We start from the raw sequence: 24,450 nt of genomic DNA on the forward strand, positions 1-24,450 counted from the left end.
ATTTTAAACAAATATCAGGTAAGTCTGCTAATTTAATGTAAATAAAATATAAAATACCAAATACCAATTTTTAATTTTTTTAATAAAAAAAAAACATACTGGAAGCAAGCCTGTTTGGCTTGGTAAAAAAAATGATAGGTTTCATTATTAGCTGTCTAGGCCTCAGTTTTCTCATCTCTCAAGTGGGACATTTAGTCTCTAAGACTCTTTCCAACTATGAAGGGTTTGGCTCACAGAAAGAAGTCCTTACCAAGGCCCATAAGGCCCCACAGACTGCCCTGCCACACCTCCTGCTGCAGGGCCTTTGCACATGCCCCTGTGCCTGGAGCACTCTTTGCCTCTGCAAAGTCTACTCACCCCTCAGATCCATTACCTATCCTGCACTCTCATGCTCCTGGCGCCATATACCTCCCCTCTCTAATGCTGTCCACTCCAACAACGTTCACTGAATTGTGGGAGTAGTTGGGTAGCTTGGACCAGAAGACCCACCAGGCAGGAGCCCTGTCTCTCTACTCCTGGTGTCCACATGCCTGGCTCACTGTGGACCAAATGAATGGATTTGTTCAGTGGTCCCTGATCTCCACTAGTGTCACCCCATGTAAGCCAGGGAGACTGCCAGCCATCAGGTCAGGTGAGTTTCCCCACTAGAGGCCCCACTCCCACCCCTGCCCCCTCACCCCATTATAGAAAAGAGCCTAAACATCACCTGCCTCCCTCCACCCCAAGGGTAAAAATAACTTTGCCTGAAATCTGACACCTACCCTCAGCTAGGTCATCTGGAAAACTCCCCCTGTCACACTGAGAAGCCTGCAGGGACCCAGCCAGGGCAAGGAGGGCATTTTCTGAATACTTTCCCATTTGTACCTCCTCTGTCCCCTGGACAAATATTTGAGGCGTTGTCCCTGGCAAGGTACACAACAGACCCAAGCCCAGAGTACTCCCAAGTCCTGTCCAAGGTCCCCCAGCTCTGAACCACAGAGCACTGGCCTCCTGCCTCCATCTACACTACAGGTCCTTCTTCTACCACAGGAGTGAGAAGGGCTTGGGAGGTGGATTACAACTGCTTGTTTGGTTAGGGAAACTGAGGCATGGGTGGATCTCTGTCCAAAGGTCTTGAGACCTCGAGTAAGTCACTGAGTTGTTTCTTCTTCTTTTTTTTTTTTTAAGATTTTTATTTATTTATTTATGATAGAGAGAGAGAGAGGCAGAGACACAGGCAGAGGGAGAAGCAGGCTCCATACCAGGAGCCCAACACGGGACTGGATCCCAGGACTCCAGGATCACGCCCTGGGCCGAAGGCAAGGCACTAAACCACTGAGCCACCCAGGGATTTTGAAGTTGTTTCTTCTTTGGGGGAAAAAAAAAAAAAGACAAAAACCCCCACCCCACCGCCATCCAAGAGCAGTGTGAGGTTTAAGGGAGGTCCCAAAACCAAAAGCACCCAGCTAACTGTGAAGTGCTGTGCATTTAAGACGGGGCAGTTGGCTGGACGGGCACCTGTCTTTCCTAAAATACCACAGACAACAGCAGCCTTTGTTTCTCTCTTTGGGGAAACGGAAATGTGGGGAGCAGAGGTGGTATGGGACAGTGGGTTCTGGAGGTGGGGGGCACTGCAGATGAATCCCAGACCTGCCCTCAGAAGCATGGAGGCCACAGGCCCCTTCCTTCCTCTCCACCCAGTTACTCACATGTCCACCAACAAGCACCCCCACGCACCCCCAGACTCATCCATACCATGAGATTAATGAGTACTTCACAGAGCTGTCCTGAGGTGCAAAGGAGGCAGCAAATGGCAAGTGCTTTGTAAATTGGAGAGGGGGGGTGTTTCTGCCTTTTTATTCCAGCATTTCTTGCAAGGCTGAGTAGGGCCTGCAGGGGGGGAGGGGACAAACCTGAGTGGGTCCCCCCATCCCCGAGCCAAGGGCTAGATGGGGTGCCCTAGGAGAGGTGGCAGGGGCCTGCGGGAGCCTGCGTGGAAGCTGTGGGACCAGGGGCTGGCTGTGTGTCACCCCTCAGCCTGCACCCTTGTTCCCGCCTCCCCGCACTGACTGGGCGCCTTCCGTGCGGCGTGCCCCAGACTAAGGACCTGTGAGATGGGAGCACCCGTTTTCATCTCTCTGGTCCCCGTTTCCTCATGTATAAAGTTGCAGGGGTGGGCGTGCAGAGGAGCTTGAGAACAATCCCCACCACCACCACCACCACCACCCCACCTCCCGGAAGTATTTACTACTCGCCAGGTACTCCACAAAGGAACGCATTCTCTCTTTTCATCTTTACACAGCTCTGATCAACAGCCTTGCAATTATCTACAATGTACAGATGGGAAAATAGAGACTTGGAAAGGGTCAGTAACTTGTACACACGCGCGCACACACACACACACACACACACACATGCGCAGGTGCAAAATCGCACCGTGAAGGCAGAGTCGGGACCGGAACTCAAATCTGTTTAACTCCAAGTCTGAGGCTGCTTGGCTGCTTGGCTGCAACTGCCTCTCCCTTCTGCCAGGCAGGGTAGTTACTGCTGCATCCCTGCCAGACCTTGGGCCCTTCCAGAACCTATAGGCCCAAGCTCCCCTCCCCTCATGTCCCCACAGGAAACAGCTAGGGTATGGAGGTATCCGTACCCCTCCTCCCCACGGCCCACGCTCAAGGCGCTGGTCCTACTGGACGTCAGAGGCCCGGCAGCCCAGGAAGGAGGGAGGTGGCCGCTCCTGGTGAGGAAACTGCAAGCTCTCTGAGCTGAACGCCATCCTTTTTAAATCCTGTCTCTCCGGAGGGCAAGGAAGTCCCACGGCAGCAAGACTACCCAGGCCCAGGCAGGCTCTCGGCTACCACACCCCCTCAGTAGTCGTCCAGCATGAGCTTGCTTAGTCCCAGAGACAGGGGGCTCACTCCTTTTCGACATGACCCTTCCCCTGAGGAGCCTGTCAGTTCTTCCACACACTGCCCCCAACACCACTGGCAGCTGCCTCCGTGGAGCTCCCGCCTTGGGGCTGTCCGCCACCTCCCTCCCTCTGCCTCCAGCAAACCCAGGGCAGAGGCAGGATGGATCCGAACACAGGCCATCCAACCCCCAGGGCGACTGGCCCCCACCACGTGGCTCTTCAGGGGAGACGCTCTAATAGCACCCAGCCAGAAACCCCAGCCAGAAACTGGTGGGCAATACCCGTGCTGGAGCCCCTGGCAGTGAAGCAGGCCCTTCAGGGATTGGGGAGGGCAGGCACAGCCTACAGGCTCAGCACGGCCCTCCCCAGCCTCCCACGGCCTGCCACCTGCCTGGGGTCACCATGGCAACGGGCACCGAGCTCCTGACATGAGCCTGCTCACCTTGGAGCTGGGCCCACTGGCTGCAGGCACCCCGAGCACCCCCAGGACGGCAAGGGCCGAGGGACAAAGAACCAGAGGAGGGAAGTGGGGAGAAGAGAGAGGTCCCAGAGAGAGAAGGAGGAGAGGAGGGGGAGGGGATGAGAGGGAGGGGAGGAAACTATGAGGTCACAGCACAGAGGCCGGTAGGGAACACAGCAAGCAGGAGAGAGGAGACAGAAGGGCACTGGGCAGAGGGAGAAGTAAAGGGGCAGGAAGGGGCCCCTCCTACCTCGGCTGCACACATTCCTCAGGCCTGAGCTGCTTGCGTAGCAGCCCTGCGGGAGGGATTCTGGCCACTGCTGGGACTTCCTGCCCCAGGAAGCTGGCAGCCCGAGGCCCCTCTGAGGCCCCTGCTGCTTCTCTAGTCCCTGCAGGCCCTGGCTGAGGGATGGGGTCTGATCCTTCCCCAGCAGGTGGGGCCCGCCCTCCCACCCTTGGGCGGGAGGCCCCCCTGGATGCCCCCACTTCTGCCCGCCCTGGGGTCTGCAGTCCCCTTGTCTCTTCTCTCCAGCCTCGCCCAGCTTTCCCCCACACAGCACACTAACTTTTTCTCCCCCAAAGTATTCAAGAAACTATTCCGAAGCAGAGGAGTGGCCAGAGTGAGAGCTGGGACTTTATCCGCAAACGCATTCCTTATACTGGCAATGAGTGAACCAGGCCCCAGAACAGGCCTGGCCAAGGAACACCAATTTCAAGAGGCTGCTTCGAAGGCCCGGAGTGGCCGGGTCAAAGGGTTAGAGCCCCAGAACTGGGCCTGGGCTCTGGCAGAGGCTGCTGCGCTGAGCAGGTGCACTGACGGTCCTCTCTGGGCGCATGCCACACTCCACAGCCTTCCCTCAACCTCAAGTTCTCCAGCTGCAGGATGGCCTTCTCATCCCTTTATCCATGTGCCCCACACGGTCTCAGAGGAATCTGAGAAAGATTTGTTGAGGAAAGGATGAGCAGGTGAACCTCAGCAAACCTCACTTTCCACATCTGTAAAATGGAAGTAACGTTATCACAAACAGGACTCAGTGAGATTATATGTGCAAGGTGCTTGGAACAGAATCTGACCCAGAGAATGTAATTAAAAAGGCTCAGTTCAGGGCACCTGGATGGCTCAGTGGTTGAGTGTCTGCCTTCGGCTCAGGGCGTGATCCTGGGATGGAGTCCCGCATCAGGTTCTTGCAGGGAACCTGCTTCTCCCTCTGCCTGTGTCCCTGTCTCTCTCTCTGTGTCGCTCATGAATGAATAAAATCTTTTTTAAAAAAGGGGTCAACTCTTCATGTTATTAAAAATCCACGCATTGATGAGCAACACAGGAAATCATGCTAGCCAGCAGAAGTCTGCACAGTCCCTGGGGGTGAGAGAGACCTGCCATGACTGGCTGGGTGGACTTGCAAGAGCCCACACCAAGCTTGAGGATGAGGACCCAGGCTTTGGGAAGACAGGAAAGTGGCAGGGGAGCTCCAGCAGAGGTGGCATCAGACAGGTCTTTCAGCCCTGCTCTGTGACAATCACTGCCAGTTGAACACGCCATCTGTCTACCAACCACCAGGCTTCACTTCAGCCATGAACCAAGATGTTGAACAGGCAAAGTCCATGACACTCCACAGAGGCCTCCCACAAATATCCACACACAGTCTAAGCATACGCGATAGTTGCTGGGAGACCTCCTTTTCCGGGCCCCTGAAAGGCTCAAGACCCCCCTCACAAAGGTATAGAAGGCAACAATCACTGGAAACCAGCTCCGGCTCACTAGGAACAAGGCATCCCAGGCGCAAGGGAAGAGATCCTGAGGCGAGAATGGACATATTCTGTGCATTTTGTGTTTGCGCAGACCCAGAACATTGTAAACGCTCAGTAAAAAATGTGAAAATATGTTAAACTGAACCAGGAGGTGTCTCTAATGGAGTATCATTTGTTTATTCCATTCAACATTTGATCAAATGCCTGGAATGAAGACACAAACCTGGTTCCAGATGGCCACCTGAAAGGCTGTAACCTATAAACATAAGATCAAGCAGATGAAAGGAACAAGATTCATGGTATCTGCCTGCATTTGGGGTTTTCTGTCACCCTCACTTTGTTTTAAGTTATATGGCTGCTGGGGTGGCTCTAGCTTATTGGCTGGATCTACACAAGCAGCCTCACAATTTCATGTGCCCATAACAGGGACTGATTCTTGCAGAAAGCTTCTGGTGTGGTGAGGGTGGGGACATGTTTAGGGCAGGAACGATTCAGTGACTGGAAGGAGGCAGCCTCGGGCTAGGGTGTAACTAGCAGCACAAGGCCCAGCCCTGTGAGGGGGGAGGTGAGGGGGGTTTGCTTGGAAGGACAACCAGGCAGGAGGGGGACCATGAGGGGGTAAGGCTATATGTGGCCTGGTGATGGGGTCTCAGGCGACACAGCTCAGGGCTGGCTGGGTCAGAGGACAGGAGGGTTCGGTAAGAGAGAAAACCAAGACAAGGGGCACCTGGATGCCTCAAGGTCAAGCCCATGACCCTTAATCTCAGGGTTATGAGTTTAAGCCCCACATTGGGTGTAGAGATTACTTAAAAAATAAAATCTTAAACAAAAAAACCACAAGACCAAACTGGGGTGCATGAGATTAGAAAGAGGGCAATTCTAGCTGGGAATCAACATCAATCTTTTTTTAAAACTTCCACTCATTCCTTCAAGATGCTAGGAATATAACATTAAATGTGTTCCCTGATGGACAGATAATAAAATAAGCAAAGAAACATGGTCATTTTAAAAACGAAAAGAGCTGTGGGAAAGAGCGGATGTGATGAAGAGAGAAGGTGGTGGAGGCGGGAGACGCAAATCCAGCCTCTGCAACGAAGGAGGCTTCAAGGCCCAGACCTGAATGAATGATAAGCAGGAGCAGTCATGCAAGGCTCCGCTGGCACAGGGTTCCAGGCAGGGGAACAGAGGGTGCAAAGAGCCCGAGGAGAAACGGGGACAAGCCTGGCTGCCAGAGGAACAGCAGGGTGGCAGGTCGCAGCTACCCCCAACGCCCTACCCATGTAGAGCAGAACGGTCACCCAGCCAAGTCCTGTCCAAATTCCTGACCCACAAACTCTCAAGATACAATGAAATGGTTCTTGTTTTAAGCCACTGTGTGGGGGTAGTTTTTCATACAGCCACAGTAGACAGAACAGACATCATCCAAGGAGAGAGCAACGATGGAGCTATTTAGAGGTTGGTGGGAGGGGAGGGAGCAGGCTACAGAGGAAACCACAGGGAACTGGGTGAGGTGGAAGGACACTAAAGAGGGTGGATCTCCAGCAGGGTGCCTGCTGGTCAGGTGGCTGAGCAGTCCCAGCAGACAGGCAGAGAAACTCTAAGGGGGTGGAGGGAGGTTAGGGAGAGGAGTCATGGATTAGGGACAGGGTGAGAGGCAGAGAGGTGGAAGGAGGGACCACAGAAAAGTCTTGCAGAGATTTTACTGGGAAAAGGAAGCAAAGAAACCAGGAAGTAGTTGGAAGGGAACATGGGTACAGGAAAGTGGTTTTGATTGCCTAGAGTCTGGGAGATACCTGAGGGCTCCTCTGGAGGCTGATGGGACACAGCCAGTAGAAGAGGGATCTCCCCAAGCCAGCGAGCTGCCTACAGGTAGGGGCTGCCCAAGAATTCCCCCGGCAGAACCTTGAAGATCCTGTTTTCGAAATCTACGGCTACCATCTATTGTGTACCTACTATGTGCCAGGTCTAGTTCTTGGGGGCCCTTGAATTCTCAAGTCCACTCTGAAGCAGGAGTCCCCATTTATAGTTAACGAAAAGGAATCTCAGACAGGGAACATGGAAGGATCCACAGGAAAAACATAGCCGGTAAAAAGCAGAGGGAAGGGGTGCCCTGTTGGCTATAGGATAGAACACACAACTCTTGATCTCGGAGTTGTGAGTTCGAGCCCCATGTAGGGCATGAATTTATTTAAAAAAAAAAAAAGAAGAAGAAGAAGAAGAGGGGACAGTAGACTTGGGTTTTCCTGACTCCAGAGCCTGGCAGGGGTGCTCCAGGGGGGACACCAGCCCTGGAGGCAGACTAGATCATATAGCCCATGGGACTTCTGAGACAGAGCCTGGCACTTTGGAGACCCTCCATGAATTGCCTTCCAGGTGATATGGAGAAAGAGCTGGAAGTGGGATGGTCTCTGAGCAGTCCATCCCACCTGAGCTGTAGGGATCTCAGCATCCCAACCACCATCATCACTCCCACATGGCCTATCCAGAGGGCCTCATGGGCTCAGAAGCCCATCCTAATCTTTTGTCTGCCTTGCTGAGAACCAGTTTGCATGGTGAGACATACCTCTTAGTCTTAAATGAGAGGGGTAGGGAATCAGTAAACTCTGAATCCCAGGAGGCCCTGGGGTAGGGGTGGGGTTGCTGGGAGCAATACTGGGCCAGCCCCTTCCCTTGACCCAAAGTCATTTGGTCCTTGGACCCCTTCCTGTCTCTAGCCCTCCTTCCCCAGGCACCCCACTGCCCTCAAAGCCTATAGGCACATCACTCAATCCTAAAACTTGTTGTCTGTGTGTAAAGGCCAGCATGGCCCTAACCTGCATGACACAAGCAGCCTCACGGGACAGGGCTCATTACTACCCCCACAGCCCCATGTTACACACAAGGAAACTAAGGCTCAGAAAGAGTAGCTAGGGCAGCCTGGGTGGCTCAGCGGTTTAGTGCCTGCCTTCAGCCCAGGACGTGATCCTGGAGTCAGGGATCGAGTCCCACATCAGGCTCCCTGCATGGAGCCTGCTTCTCCCTCTGCCTGTGTCTCTGCCTCTCTCTCTCTCTCTCTCTCTCTGTGTCTCTCATGAATAAATGAATAAAATCTTAAAAAAAGAAAGAAAGAAAGAAAGAAAGAAAGAAAGAAAGAAAGAAAGAAAGAAAGAAAGAAAGAAAGAAAGAAAGAAAGAAAGAAGTAGCTAGCCACTTGGCCAGAACCAGCTAGTCTTCTGACTCTAGACCACCCATTTGTCCCTCCCACAGCAACAGAGGGTAGTATCCTTGGAGAAGGACAGAAGCTGGTCTCCCTACACCCTCCCCAAGGAATCAAATGGAAATCGAGACCCACCTGGTTCAGCTCAGCCCTGGAAACGCTGTAAACCTGAGGCTGCTTTAGGAAGGCTTAAGGGCCACTCCCCTTCCCAACCTCTGACCACTTTCCAGGCTTAGGAATGGGCCACACCTGGCAGGGCCACACCCCCAGGGCAGATCACAGCCGGTTCCAGAGGTCACAAATAGGACAGCAGGGAGGAGTGGAAAGGTCAGGGGCGGGGAGCATCCCACCCTGAGGAATGGGGCTCTCGGGACCACAGCAGAGGGCCAGGGGGTGCCAGCCTGCCAACTCTCTGCGCTTCTGAAAAACCAGACAAGATAAAGCTTTCATGGTGCTTCCCAGACTGCAAAGTGGGTGCACACATGAGGAGATGGGAGACTCCTCAAGCACAGGGCCACAGCTCCCTGGAGTCCCAATGTTTGCCGAATAAAAGTTGTTATGTATTTAGATCACACAGCGTGAGGTTTTGATAGACAATATATATTGTGAAATGATGACCACAATCAAGGGATTAACACATCAATCAACTTAGAGTTCCCCTGTTTGGGGCGGGTGGGGGGGGCAGAGATAAGAACACTTGAAATTTACTCTCTTAGCAAATTTCAAGTGTGTAACTCATTGTTGTTAACTGTCGTCCCCATGCCATACACCAGGTCTCCAGAACTTACTCATCTTATAACTGAAAGTTGGTGCCCTTTGACCAACATCTCCCCTTTCCCCCATCCTGGGCAGAATTTCTTCAGTACCTACTATGTTCCAGGCCTTTGTATACATTATATAATGGCTTTGTGTCCATAACATTACGTAATCCTTGCCCAAACCTTGTGAGGCACAGTTAGGCCCCTTGCACAAAACAGACCTGGGCTATCTGAGGGACTTGCCTGAGGGCACCACGTCCCGTGCTGGGATTTTGCTTTGCTCACTTCCAAAGCTGCGTCTCTGAAACAGATGCTTAATGCTTATGTCTGCTGACGATAATGACTTAATGTCTGATTTGCTGAGGGCAAACTATTACTATGGAAGAAGCTCCAGGCAGGACATACATATTACCTGGACAAGGGGGCAGGAGAGGGACTCCTCAAGGTGTCACTCCCAAATTCTCTCACCGTTGCTGGTATAACGAGCTCCTCCCCACATCTCACACACAGATGCCTCTGCCTGGGCCAGGCTTCCTGACCCAAAGAAGGCCAGGCCAACCCACCACTCCCCCAGGGAGCCTGCCTTGCCCCTAGGCTGGTGAAGGGCCACCCTGGGCTTCGCTCTCTCACAGCCTGGCCACACTCTGCTGTCATCAGTGGTTTGTACCTCTCTCTGTCTCCCCATCAGCCTGGGGGCACCTGAGGGCAGGTCCAATCTGACTCATCCCAGTGTCCCCAGAGTGCCAGACTCACTGCCCCGATGCCAACTGCTACCCACAAAGAGGCTGCTCCTGAAGAGTGGCAGGAGCTCACAGGCCCGCAGCCAGGGAAACAGCAGAGCCTCGGGCCGACAGCACCATCTGTCCCTGAAGGCACAGGACAGGGCAGGCACAAGGCAGGGGTGTGAGTTCCTCTGCTTAGCCAGGTCGGCCCAGGACAAGGAGAAGTGCCATGGCATGGGGCCCCTGCCCAGCTGTAGCTTAGGCCCCGACAAGATTTGAATTCTCCAACTAGCTCAAAGTGGCTCAGTGCTAGAGCCTTGGTTCTCTTTCATCTGTAAAGCCAGATGAATACCACAAGCCTAGCAGGGCTGGTAGCAGGGCTGCCACCTAGTAGGTACACAGCAAGTTCGTCTTTACCACCTCCTCCAACCAACTGACCCTGTGTTTGAAACATTGAGGAATCAGAAGTCCAGATGAAACGAAAAGAGAAGGACCAATCAACATCTACCACGGTTGATTGTGTGCCAAGCTCCGCACTCCTCCAGAGTCATTAATCTTGCCAATGCTCTGGCAAGATCTACAGGAACAGACCTGGTTCACGGCTGAGGAAACTAAGGACTCAAGGGTAAAGTGAGTTAGTATGTCTAAGGCAGATCTCTAGACTCATGAGCAGCTGTCCAGAGGTGCTGGGGATGCCAGCATGGCCCGGCCTGGACCAAACACAGAAGGGCAGTGGTGCAGCCTCCTCTAGACCGCTGGTGTGTGTGAGGGGGAAGGTGATCAGCCCCGGATGTGCATTATCAGTGTGCGAAGGTACACAGGGGAGGCTGTGATGGAGTGCGTATGAGTGTGACAGCGAGGCCATGTTTTAGATGCAAAGCAGTTCCAGATGTCTCCCTGGCCAGGTCAGGGGCTGGGAAAAAGGTCTCTGCTTGCCAGGTAGGGATTCTAAGTCTCTCACTAGCTTCATAAGCCCAGGCATATCATCTTACTTCTCCATGCCCTGCCTATGGGGGCTGAGCCTATCACCCACCTTCCTGTTGTGAGGGGTCAGGGAATGGATGGGAAGGTGGCCAGGACCTTCGTGGGGGGCTGCCAGTCCAGAGCGGAACCATGACAATGTGTTTCCCTAGGTCTCTGAGCTTCTCTGAGCACAGTGTGCAGGACCACGTACCTTGGCACTAAGCCTGAGGACCAGAGCATCCCCAAGCACCACACGGTCTGGAGGGCAGGACAATACAACTCCTAGCGCTCCAAACCCCAAACCCTGCCTACCAGGCCCAGACACCTAGCCCGAGGCATACTACTGCCTGCCTATCTCAGCCCCTCCCACCTGCTCTGCCTATCCAGGCCACACTGCCCCCCACTCAATAGCTCAGAGGCACCAAGCCCCATCCCAAGCCTTGGAGCCTACAAGTGAATGCCATTCCCTCTGCCTGGAATACCCTTCCAGCCCTTCCTCTGGCTGTCTCCTTCTCAGCTGCTAGGTTTCTATTCAGTTGTCACCAGCTCAGAGAGCCCTCCCCTGACCTCTCTCATTATTCTCTCACAGTTCCCAGAGAGTTTAATGTCAGCAGCACCACTTAATAGCTGTGTGACCTTGGGCAAGTTACTTAACCTCTCTGTCTCCATTTCGTCTTCAACACGGGCATAGTAACGTTATCTACTCCACAGAGTTGTTATAAAGGATAAACAAGTTAATGCATGCTTGGCATGCAGGGAGCGCTTATATGGCATTTACGCTCATCATTATTACTGTTCATGGCACTTGGCACAGATTTGGATTGTGTATTTACTTGACTACTTTCTCACTGTGTCTCCTTCATTAGCTGTGAGCACCACACAGCAGCCTGGGTTCATCCCAGAGTACTTAGTACCTGCCATGTGCAAATCCCTGTGGAGGGAACAAGCAAAATTAGTATCACATCCTGAGGAGACGCCATTAATTCTGGGAGCAGGCAGGCAGGATGCGGATGGGTAGGGGAAACGATGGCTGAGCTGGGTTTTGCAGGATGAAGAAGAGTCCTCCAGACTACAAACCCTAAAGGCATCTGTCCATGGCTGAGACCAGGGTTCACATGCAACTCCTGAACAGGCTGAAGCTAAGTGGCTAAGTGTCTGAGTCCTGCCTCTTCCTCCAGGAAACCTTCTGGGACCACTTCAGCACCCTTCTCCCATAGTCACTCATTCATTCACAAGTTTTTGCACTCACACTGTATCATAGGCATGCCGTTTCATTCCTGTGGGTGTCCCTCCTCTACCACAAAGCAGGGCTCTCAAGGCAGACAGGCCCCTGCCTTTTGCTGTCAGGACCAACCTCAAGATGGTGCACAAACCCTTCCCAAAAGTCCAAACTGTCAAGGCTGGTGGAGGCCTCAGAGAACACTCAGAGAGGGGGAGCACATGGACCTAGGTTACATATGAGCAATGGGGTAAAGATAAGATTCTAATCGAGGGGTGGCCAAATGCCATGCTTGAAACTTCCTCACACTCTGTACTAGACCCTCAATGAGGCTGAGCAGCTGGGCTGGGGAGAACCTCCAGCTGTCCTCAGGTTCAAGGTGAAGCAGGGGGATCCCCGTCAGGAGTCGGTGATAACATGTAAGTTCATGTATACACGAATATGGGCACCAATTCCTCTTGCTCTTTCCAATCTTCCACCACCTGTTGGCAACACTACCAGGGTTCAGGGCCTTCCAAGGAGAATGGGGATCAACAGCTCTATCACCTCTCCCAGAGTAAATAAAGTTCTCAGGAGGTAACCTTGACCTGGCTAAAACGGAAGCTGAGCAGAGGTTGCCAGTCTCCCACTAGGGTACCAGCAGATCACTACCAGCCCAGGAGCGTGGGACTCAGGGCCCAGTACAGACAGGCACCCTGGATGGGGAAGGGGAGGGTCTCCACTGAGAGAGGCAAGGGCTGAGACAGGACAGTAGGACCTTTCCAGCACTAGCAGCCAGGCAATCAGAGCTCCCCGCCACACCTTGTGCCCTCAGCTTGGCAGGCTTACCACCTCACTCACTCATTCACATGTTCCAAGAGCTTGCTGGGTGCCCAGGGGCAGGTAAGAGTCAGAACCATCTAACTCCAAAAGATTCACTGTCCACAGTGCCTGGGATGCTGACAAGGGCCCCCAAACCCTGTGAAGCAGGGCTGTGGGCTATCTGTGTGCCCCTTTCCATTCCCAGTTAACCTGGCTTTCTGTGTCCCCAGTGAAGAGAGTTTGGTGGGGTTTTTTATTTGCTTGCTTTTCATTAAAAACTATATATATGTGTATATATATATATATATCTTTTTATAGTTTTATGCTTTAAATATTTTATTTATTTATTTGACAGAGAGAGAGAGAAGCACACAAGCAGGGGAAGAGGCAGAAAGAGAAGCAGGAGCAGGATCCCAGCTGACCCAGGGCTCGATCCCAGGACCCTGAGATCATGACACAAGCCAAAGGCAGATGCTTAACCGAGTGAGCCACTCAGGTGCCCCTATATATAAATAGTTATCTCTGTAAAATGATAATGATAATGATACATCCTTTCCCCACAACCTTTTCCTCAATTATTGATGGGGATCAATGGGGAGAAATCATGAAGGGCACAAGAGAAGACACAGCCCCATCTGGAATATGTTGTCTGTGCCACGCTCAGGAGATGGGGAGCAAGAGGCCCTGTGGCCCAGATCCCACCCTTGGCCTCACTGAGAAGCTCTGGTGCCCATCCATTCATTCATTAGGCATTGCTGGGGTTCTGACCATGCCCAGGCCATCTGCTGGGCACAGCGAGAGCAGCCTCCTGGAACTCCCTGGTGGAAGAGGTGGACATACACGTCAGGGGGAGATGGAGCTAACACAGAGGCTCCCTGTGCCCTGGGAAGTCTGGGAAGGCTTTCTAGAGGAGTCAGCATCTGAGCTGAGATCTAAGGGCTCAGAGGTAACTCTCCAGGGGGTGGGGGAGGAGATGGGAGACTAGGGGCCACCCGAGCAGAAAGCACAGTAGGGACCACAGTGAAGAGGAAAGAACCAAGGTGGTATACCAAGGCAGTGGCAAGCAGTTCGGTTCAGCTGCCACACTGAATGCATAGGGGTGGGGAGGGTGGAACGAGGAGGGAGAAGCAGGCAGAAGCAGGTTTTCAAGATCTTTCTGTGTCAGGTAAGGAACACGGATGTTACACTGAAGGCAGCTGGCTGAGCAGGTGTGGAATAAGCACATTTATCTATTAGAAGCATCCCTCAGTGGAGGGAGATTGGACAGGTGGGATGTGGAATCGGAGAAGCTGGGAGAAGATGCTCTGGCCAGTGGAGAGGGTGCTGAGGTCTAAGCTGGGTGGCACTCAGGCAGATGGAGGGGGGGATAGGTAAGAAATGTATTTGCCCCTGCCCCCTTTATTTTATTATTTTTTTAAGATTTTATTTATTTATTCACGAGAGACACACAGAGAGACAGAGACATAGGCAGAGGGAGAAACAGGTTCCCTGCAAGAAGCCCAATGTGGGATTTGATCCCAGGACCCCAGGATCACGCCCTGAGCTGAAGGCGATGCTCAACTGAGCCACCCAGGCATCCCATCCCTGCCCCATTAAAAAGGCGTTTCCTGACAACGTCCTCAGAGGACAACCCCCTCTGTGCCCAGCACAACCTTTGCCAGCCTGTCCTGAACCCTTGTCCTGTTCACCAGATCAAAGGCTCCTGCCAGGTGGGTGATGAGCACTTGCCTCCATCCCATGCCTCAGCATCTAATCTCAACTCCAAAGTCCCTGGTGAGACATCCCAGGGAAATGTGGGCACCCTGCAGACACCTTTCCAACGCCCATGCCTGGTCCTGAGCACCGGAGAGAGGTAACCTCCCAGAGGCTCCCAGAGCTCGTCCTGCCACACTTGCACTCTCCCTCTTACACACACCCCGACCCTGTAGCTCCTTTCAGCACCACGGCCTCTGAGCCCCAAACCCTATCCAGCCCTGAACCCCACAGAGGCATGGGCTCGGATGTCCAGCAGAAGCCACACACGCAGCCCCGAAATAGCATTCCAGACAAGGAACTTCCCCGCAGGCCCCCCTCCCCCCAGCCCTTGGGGCAGTTCGTGGCCCCGGGCTGGTTTGCGGATTGCTGCTCCCGGTAAACCAGCCCAGGACAGAGAAGATACAGAACTTCTGACTTAGAATGGAAACTCCAATTCTCTTTCGGGATCTCCACTCCCCAGCACCCCCACGCCCTCACCCCCACCCCGTGGGCCACCCCGCAACCCCCAGCCCGCCCGCATACCCTGCGCAGGTGATTTCCCACATTCTGGATCATCGTGGCTGAGACCCCGCCACCCCGTGGCGCCGCTGGCAGCACCCTGTGAGAGCCACGGGCCACCTGAGCAGCAGCCCGCTCCGCCTCCAGATGAAGCCTGCGGCCTCTCCTCCCTCCCGCTCCTCCTCCTCCCCCCACTCCTCCTCCCCCTCCCGCTCCTCCTCCTCCCGAGCCCCCGCCCCTCCCAGCCCAGCAGTTATCACTCAGGCCTGCCTCTCCCCAGACTGCCCTCTGCCTGCCTTTTCCCAGAGCACCCCACTCCCAGGCTCCTGTGCCTGCCTGCTGGAGACGAAGGAGAATGGCCACCAACTGGGCCCCAGCCACATCAGGAGGCCGGGTACCCGCTTTATCCCTAGCCAAACTTGGTCACCCCCACTTCCAGCCCCTGACAGCCTTCTCACAGGGTCTCCTGGCTCTGGGGTCTTTCCCAGGGGCCAGGAGTTTCCACCTCACGGCCCCCAGCCAGTTAGACTGGCAAAGGTCACCGGCTTCTATCTGTCCACCAGGGCTCGGGCTGGAGGGGGCAGGAAGCCAGGGAGCTGCCAGCAGCCTGCCAGGGACATATCAGGCCCACCTGCTAGGACTCTTCACCCTTGGGAGGGCAGCCCCCAAATGCAGCCCAGTGGGGCTGTGGCCAGGGCCAGGGCACACCCCCTCCCTCCTTCAAATAAGCAATGTGACTTCTTAAAGTGACATCTGTCAAATCCCACCTCATTAGTTCCACAGGCTTGGGCCCTGTGGACACCCACCCTAGGCACTCTGTAGCCACTCCCGATGGAGAGACTGCCTTGATTCTCTCTTGTCCCTCTCACTTCTGCAAGAGGCTTAATGAGGGAGCCTTGACACTCACATTGGACTTTTCATGATGGAGCATGGTTGCTCCACCTTGGTGGTTCAGAGAAGAAGGCAGGGGAGAGCCAGGCAGGGGAGCTGGAGTGGACAAATGGTCAGGAGTGATAAAGAGCACCACACAATAACCAAGCTCCTACTGTGTCCAAGGCCTCTCCTGGTCCTCGCTCCAACCCCCCGGAAGGTAACCTTGGGGAGGGTAGGTGACACAGCCCAGGGTGCACAGCCATTGAGTGCAAAGCCGTGTTGGAACACAGGTCACCCCATCTGAGGCCTCTGCCCTTCACTGCCTCTAGCTCACGCCCCACACCTAAGGTCCCCCCTGGGCCTAAGACACCTGGCTTCTAGGCCTGAGTCTCTCACTAATGTGCCCTGTAACTCTGAGCAAGTTCCCTCTTGTCTCTGAGCCTCCCTGCTCTGGGAGTCAAGGGCTCTAATGACCATCCCTATGAGCTCCAGCCTTTCCCTTAAAGAGCTCATGGGTCAAAAAAAAAAAAAAAGAGCTCATGGGTCTGTCAGCAGGCATTTCAGTGTCAACAAATGAGAAATTAAAGTCACACCTTAAAGACTGCAAGACAGTCCAAGGATGGCACTGAGGGGGGCTGGGGCAATCTAGGAGGCTTCCTGAAAGAGGTAGTGCTTTCTGGCCTGAAGACTGAATGGGCTGAGAAAAGGGGCGAGGTGGAAGGGCTAACAGGAACAGAACTGGATATAATAATAGGCAGTAAGGATCCTCATCTTGCAGAGAAAAGCTGGGAATCTGTCGAGCACGGCCTTGAATGCCAGGCAACTGGGCCGAGGAAGCCTCTAAGAATGAAGAACAGGCCCCACATGCTAAAAAGCCATGTGAAATGAACAGGACAGGAATCATGAGACCTCGACTGGGAAGGGACAGCTCATCTCACTGTACCCGGGCAGGCAGCCAGAGCAATTTAAGGCTTCACTGCACAGATGAGGGAATGAGACCTAGAAGCTTCTGGTCCCCAACCTACTCTCTTACCAGGGCTCCACGATTCGCAGATTCACTGGACTCTGTCTAATCCCCCTGTTTTACAGAGGGATACACTGAAGCCCAGGGATGAAAAGTGAGCCACCTGAAGTCTGTGAGGAAGCTGTCTGGACTCCTCATTCCTAACCTCAAGCCTATGGCCTTGTCCACCTCACCCCACAACAAGGCACAAAATAAGAGAGGCTTCAGTGAGACTTACTAGAGGACTCCCAGCAAGGTTGAATCAGTACAGTGTCAGGAACAAGCAACAGAGAGCCCCATCCCTCTGCAGAGGGCTCTCTCCTCTCTCCTCTTCACTATAGAACTGACTCGCGTCTCTTCGGCAGTTCTGTTCAGCCTCTGATTCCAGTGAGTATTTCATGGGTATCTGCCTCCCCTCCCCAACTCGCCTGGGAGCCCCCCCAAGGGTCGACACCACATCTTACTCATCTCCATGCCCTCTCCCCGTCAGCCCCCAGACCGGAGCCCTAAGCGTAGGAAACATGTAGCACACCTGGATGGATCACAGCACACTGGATGGATCACGGTCCTGGAAAGGTGGATAGAGAGAAGGTCTTTTTTTTTTTTTTTTTTTTTTTTTTTGATAGAGAGAAGGTCTTAAGCAAGAGTGAGGTCCCCAAACGTCAGCCTGCATCAGAATCATGCAAAGGGCTTTAAAAAAAAAAAAGATTTTATTTATTCATGAGAGACACACACAGAGAGAGAAAGAGGCAGAGACATAGGCAGAGGGAGAAGCAGGCTCCATGCAGGGAGCCTGACATGGGACTGGATCCTGGGCCTCCAGGATCACGCCCCGGGCTAAAGCAGCACTAAACTGCTGAGCCACTGGGGCTGCCCTGCAAAGGGCTTTTTAAAAATTCAGATTGCTGGGGCAGCCCGGGTGGCTCAGCGGTTTAGCACCGCCTTCAGCCCAGGGCGTGATCCTGCGGTCCTGGGATCCAGTCCCGCGTCAGGTTCCCTGCATGGAGCCTGCTCTGCCTCTCTCTCTCTCTCTCTGTCTCTCATAAAAAAATAAAATCTTTAAAAAAAATAAAATTCAGACTACTGAAAGCAAAAGCTCCAGGAGAGCCCAAGAAGTTGTATTGCTAGTAAGATCCTATGAACTGCTGGTGCTGCTGGTGCTGCTGGTCCAGAGACCACCCTGTAGGAGCCAGCGAGCTGGGTCAGCCCTCCCACTTCACAGGTGGAGAGAACGAGACCCAGAGGTTGTTGAGGCGGACTTTGACTGACCATCTCTCTCACCACCACCGTCACTGTCATTATAGTTTTTTCCACACGCCCAGCCCTGTGCAAGCACCTCAGATATGGTACCACCTTTGGGCCTCATCCTTGGAGGAAGGTACTATGATTATCATTTCTCCTACAGAGGAAAACTGGAAGCAAAGAGTCATTTGTCTTAAGTCATGTAATTGATAAGAGTTAGCATAAGGACTTGAACCCTGATCTAAGTCCAGAGCCCACGGGTGTAAGCAGCACTCTCTGCAGCCTTCTTACAGCTTATGCAGACCAAGGACTTCTCTAGAGGTGCCTGAACCCTGTAGGCTCACTGCTAGTGTGGGATGAGCTTGTGGTGTCTGTAGTGCAAAGGCCTGGTCCTCAAGTGTGCCTCTGGGGAGTCCCATATCTCAAGAAAGCCTGCCTCTTAAGCCCCGGGACCCCAGGTATTTTCTCCGGCAAGCACTTCGTTTCCCATGTGACATCCTTCCTCTGGCCCCACAGATGGGGCCCTCCTGGCTGGAAGACACATGCCTAAATTCATTCTTCAGGCCCGTGTCCCAACTCTGCAACCCCACTCGGTGACAAAACACAGAGAAGTAACCTCCATCTATATGCCACAGGGATAGTAGGTTGCCACTGTCTGCCATGGGGGGTCTGTCTCCCCCATCAGAGTGGGAACTCACACAGACAAGGAGTTCATCTGAGTCATCTGAGTCCATAGCATGGGGTGTGCCCAGGACAAGGGTTTAGTGACTGAGTGATAGGAAGGAAGGAAGGAAAGACGGAAGGAAGGAAGGAAGGAAGGAAGGAAGGAAGGAAGGAAGGAAGGAAGGAAGGAAGGAAGGAAGGAAGAAGGAACTGTTGCTGTTGTTGGAAGGAAGGGAGGGAGGGAGGGAGGAAGGCAGGGAGTGAGGGAGGGAGGAAGAAAGGAAGGAGGGAAGGGGTATAGGGTCAAATGAGGGTATGAATAAGTGAGTACATAACCAAACTCCCAGGAATTCCCTCTGCTGGGCTTTTTAGCCTTTCCAGATAGGACCACAACCTGGACCAGAACTTGTAACTCTCCCTCACTCTACACACACACACCTACTACCGCAGCCTCCACTTACATACCTCCAGGATAGAAGGACTCACTCCATCTAAGGCTGACTGAACAGTTGAGGTCTAATTGCCACCCAGGTCTTGCCATTACCCCATGACCATGACTCTGGGTCACCCAGGACAAGGCTGCTCCCCTGGTCTATGACAGAAGGCCCAGAGATGGGAGCGCATGTCCTGTCCTCTGCCCCATCTAGACTTATTTCTTCCAATCATCTCTAGCCATGGACAGAGCTTCCTCCTGTGTCCTCACACTGGGGTTTCCTTTGTTCCTGCTGTTCCCTACACCCCGGTGCCCTCTGATAGCTCTACCTCCCAACCCTGTCCCCCATCAAAGCCTGGGTCAAATGGCACCACCTCCAGGAAGTCTTCTGTGCCCCTCCTGAGTGGGGCTTCCATTGTCCTACTCAGTCCCCTCTGTCCCCGTCCCCCCCACAAACACACACACACACACACACACACACACACACACTTCACAGCCCTTCATTGCTGTCTCATGCTACTTTTTCTCTTCAATTGAGCTGATTTGTGCTAATTTATCTTTCTTGACCTTGAACGGTTGGCAGCAGGGATGGAGCTGATTCATCAGAGTATCCTGTCCCCCGCCTCCCCCTGCAAACACTCAGGGCTTTGAACATAGTAGATGCTCATTAAGTGTCCTGAGAGTAAAGGAAGGGGGTATTGAATGGGAAAGAGCAAGGGAACGGGTGAGTGAGTGAGTGAATGGAAATAAATGCGTGTGTACATCAATAATCAAATGAATGAATGAATGAATGAATGCTATCATCTCCTGTTTTCCAAGCTGAAGACTCCAGTTCCTTTTGGGGGGGGGGATCCCTTGGGCTGGGTATGGCAGAACAAAGGAAGTTGTGGGATAAATGGGAAGGGGGATAGGATGCAGGAATGAGGTAGTGATACCAGCAAGACAGGAAGTGGAGGTGACATCAACATTGCTCCAGGGCTGGGCCCCCCCGCCCCCACCTCAGAACTATAGCCCTTTACAGAGAAGCTGGGCAAGAAAAGCAGTGGGAGGCGGGTTCAACAGTACAGAGGAGAGAAGACATGGGTGGCGGAGACAGGCAGGAAGGGTGCCAACAAGCCACAGAGGCCAGATGTGGGATGCATGAGCCGAGTACTGGACCTGTCCAGTCAATCCTAACCTCCGCCCTGCGTGGCGGGCTCCAAGCCCTCTTCATGTCCCTCTCTCACCACCTGCATCTGCTGGGGCTGGAACCAGCTCCTGGGCCCAGATGCTGGGGGTCTGGGCCCAGCTGCGGGGGCTCTGGACTCAGCCTCACTTCCTGGACTGGACCCTTGCAGGGCAGTTGCCCTCACAGCAAGAGCTACTGCTCCCTCACCAACCCCAGGTCCAGGTGAGTCACATTGGCGGGGGCCCTGTGGACTCTGACTCCTGCGTGCATAGGCCCCTCCCAGGGCCAGCCCCCCCCCCCCCCCAGCCCACTGAGAGGCCCGCCCATCTCAGCTCAAGTCTAGGACGCTTCAGGCCTCAGCCTGCCCAAGCAAGCGGGCACCCGGCACCAGGTTGCATGTCTGGCGCCCAGTCCCGGGGAGAGGCAGATGTGTCTGAGCGAGGGCTGGGACCCCGGAGGAGCCAGGAACAGGAGAATCCCGGAGGGTGCGGTCCTTCGGTCCTTCACTGGCAGGGAGGCAGGGAGGCAGGGGGGCAGGGGAGGGACAGCCTGACCTGGGGGTCTTACCCTAGAGGTGGAACCCTGTAGACGCCGCAGCCCGCGGGGCGGAGGCCAGGGGAGCGTTGGAGGAGCCGCTTAGGTCCCAGAGCAGAGCCTGAGGGGGGAGGCGGGCGCGGCGGGGCGCGGCCAGGGCGAGCTCCCGCGGGCTCTGGTCCCCCCTTCCCGGCACGGCGGCGGGGCTCGCAAAGGCCAGCGCCCCGGGCCGGCGCCAGACACCCCGCCCGCCAGGCGTCAGTCCCGGGGCGCGCGAGCGGAGCCAGGGCCGGAAACGCGGGCGCCGGCGGGCAGGGTCGGTGGGGCGGGCGGGCGCCAGGGCGCGGAGGGCTACTGCTAACCCGGCTCGGCAGCCCGAGACCTCATCCCCGCGCTCCCTTCGCAGCTTTACCGAGCACCTGCTGTGTGCGGGGCCCCTGCGAGCCGGTGCTGGGGCCAGCTGCTGGGCCGCGCGCCTGTCTTGCCCGGCTGGGTATTGATGGAAAACCGATGAAAATGGACAGTTCAGAAAAGAACAAAGAAAATGAATACCATCCACGGTCTCTTCCCCCAGAGAGAGTCACTGTTAATAACTTAAATAGTTTAAGGTATGTGGGATCCCTGGGTGGCTCGGCGGTTTGGCGCCTGCCTGTGGCCCAGGGCGCGACCCTGGAGTCCCGGGATCGAGTCCCGCCTGGGCTTCCTGCATGGAGCCTGCTTCTCCCTCCTCCTGTGTCTCTGCCTCTCTCTCTCTATGTCTATCATAAATAAATAAATAAATAAATAAATAAATAAATAAATAAATAAATAAATCTTTAAAAAAATAATTTAAGGTATGTGCTTCCAACTGGACTAGAGCTGAAAGGTGAAGCCTGCCAACTGGGGACGTGGAGGCACCCCTCCCCCACACAGGGTGTCTACATGTTATATGATGTCATATGATACAATGTGAAATATACCATATGCTCATAAGGCATAAGGAGCTGCCTAGGGGATCCCTGGGTGGCTCAGCGGTTTAGCGCCTGCCTTTGGCCCAGGGCGTGATCCAGGAGTCCCGGGATCGGGTCCTGCAAGGGGCTCCCGGCATGGATCCTGCTTCTCCTTCTGCCTGTGTCTCTGTCCCTCTCTCTCTCTCTCTGTGTGTGTCTATCATAAATAAATAAATCTTTTTTTTTTTTAAAGGAGCTGCCTAGAAAAATCTCCATCAGTATTCATGTTTGGGGGACACCCTCATCTGCACCTGACAGAGGTTGATGGTGGTCCCTGAAAGACACTGGATCTTGGGAGGAGGAGCCTGGCAGTAGGAGTGCATTCCACCCCCGGTTGGGAGAGGTGGAGGATCAGACGTTGCAGACACCTCACAGAGGCTGGTACTTGAACCCCTGCCTCAGCCCCTCCCTGGAGGAAAGGACAGTCTGCAGACATAGAGCTGCCATGCTGCCACATCCAGGGGCCCAAGCCATGCCCAAATCACAGGATGGGGCACTTTCCCTGTCGCTTTGCTCCTCTGTGCTCTCAAAGCACCCTACAGGTACAAGAGTGTCAGGGCTGGAATGATGGGGTACCCCATGCACGGTGCTCCGCAGTAGCATGGACAAGTAGTGTGGGCCTGTCTCTGGCACAGCTAGCAACACTAACGCAGGGGCCTCGGCTCAGCAGAAGCCCCCCTGTCAGCAACAGCACATGACATCTGAGATTGCTTTCTGAGTGCAGCAAGACACTTTGGGGACACCCAGAAACACACAGGACGATGGACTTGTCAGGGAAGGAGAATTCCCACACTGGCAGGATGGCTCTGGGCTGGCATAAACCATGATTTGATTTGAATGTGGCACTACTTATAATCAAATGGTGAATGCTAGAGATATTCAAGTTATCTAAAAACAAATGACCAGGGACACCCAGCTGGTTCAGTCACTAGAGCATGCAACTCTTGGTCTCAGGGTTGTAAGTTCAAGCCCTGCACTGGGTATAGAGATTACTTTAAAAAAAATTTTTTTTTAAATAAATAAAAAAATTTTTTAAAAGTGACCATATTGGATATACTGTTTTGTAATCTACTTTTTTTTCTTTCTCAACAATTATCATAAATGTCTTTCTGGGGATCCCTGGGTGGCGCAGCGGTTTAGCACCTGCCTTTGGACCAGGGCGTGATCCTGGAGACCCGGGATCGAATCCCACGTCAGGCTCCCGGCATGGAGCCTGCTTCTCCCTCTGCCTGTGTCTCTGCCTCTCTCTCTCTCTCTCTCTCTCTGTGTGTGACTATCATAAATAAAATAAATAAATAAATAAATAAATAAATAAATAAATGTCTTTCCATAATTTTTGTTTCTATATAGTATTTCTCTTTATGGGTCTTTTTTTTTTTAAGGATTTTATTTATTTATTCATGAGAAAGACAGAGAGAGAGAGAGAGAGAGGCAGAGGGAGAAGCAGGCTCCATGCAGGGAGCCCGATGTGGGACTCGATACCAGGACTCCAGGATCATGCCCTGGGCCAAAGGCAGGCGCTAAACCACTGAGCCACCCAGGGATCCTCTTTATGGGTCTTTTTGAAAGTATTTCTTTTTGCCTTAGAGCTTTATTGAAATATTGTTACATACAATGAACTGTACATATTTGAAGTATATAATCTGGCAAGTTTTGACATACATATTATATATACATATATATACACATATATATCCATGAAAGCATCACAGTCAAGATAATGAATGTATCGTCACCCCTAAAACTTCCTATGGCCCTTTGTCACCTCTCCCTCTGCCTCACACTGCCCCCTCCCCCACATCTCCCAGCAAACAATAGTCTGCCTCTGTGTCACTCTGGATTAGTTTGTGGCTCTAGAATGCTACCTAAATGGAATCACACAGTGTGCATTCTTTTTTTGTCTGGCTCCATTCACTCAGCATAATTATTTTGCAATTCATACATATGTCACACACACCAATAATTTGTCCCTTTCTATTGCCGAGTAGAATGTCATTTTGCGGTTGTAGCATGATTGGGTTCTTCACTCACTTTTTGACAGGCTTTGGATTGTTTCTCGTTGCTGGCTAGTATACACATAAAACTAATATGAACATTCATGTTCAAATCCATGTGTGGACATATATACTCATTTCTCTCAGGTAAATACCTAGGAGTGGAATGGCTAATATGATGTATGTTTAACATTTTTTAAACTGCCAAAATATTTCCACAATGGTGGTATCAGTTCCCTCTCCCACCAACAGCATACGAGAGTTCTAGTTCCTCTCCATCCTCAAAGCACTTGGTCCATCACTTTAATCTGAATCATTTCAGTGGATTCAGAGTGCTTCTTATTGTGGGTTTCATTTATATTTTCCTGTCCATTGATGTTGTTAAGCATCTTTTCTATATACTGACTTACCATGATCTGTGTATCTTCTCTGGTAAAATATGTATTCAAATCTTCCCCCATTTAAAAAAAATTGGATTGATGGTCTTATTATTAAATTATAAGAGTTCTTTATATATCTAAAAGAATTGAAAACAGGGGG

General features: G+C 53.0%; 1 protein-coding gene and 1 long non-coding RNA gene across 5 annotated transcripts in view; one reads left to right on the top strand and one right to left on the bottom strand.

Moving 5' to 3' along the window:
- Positions 1-21,148, bottom strand: part of ACOT11 (acyl-CoA thioesterase 11) — a 51,565-nt gene extending 30,417 nt beyond the window's left edge. Inside the window, exon 1 of one of the 4 annotated variants that reach the window (XM_025427737.3) lies at positions 20,961-21,148. Coding sequence is in view for 2 of the 4 variants with exons in the window: in XM_025427734.3 (XP_025283519.1) it covers positions 15,036-15,068 (33 nt within the window). In the remaining 2 variants the exon portion in view is untranslated. Of the gene's footprint in view, positions 1-3,600; positions 3,723-8,430; positions 8,493-15,035; positions 15,184-20,960 lie in introns of those variants that run through there. The other 3 variants (XM_025427734.3, XM_025427738.3, XM_025427735.3) reach the window with 3 other exon arrangements.
- LOC112647075 (uncharacterized) lies at positions 20,727-23,176 on the top strand. The gene is made up of 3 exons (XR_003128057.3): positions 20,727-20,878; positions 21,334-21,535; positions 22,110-23,176. It is a non-coding gene; the product is annotated as an uncharacterized LOC112647075 (long non-coding RNA).
- Positions 23,177-24,450: the final 1,274 nt, after the last annotated feature.

This window comes from Canis lupus, chromosome 5 (genome assembly GCF_003254725.2).
Source record: "Canis lupus dingo isolate Sandy chromosome 5, ASM325472v2, whole genome shotgun sequence".
In the NCBI taxonomy this organism is placed as follows: domain Eukaryota; kingdom Metazoa; phylum Chordata; class Mammalia; order Carnivora; family Canidae; genus Canis; species Canis lupus.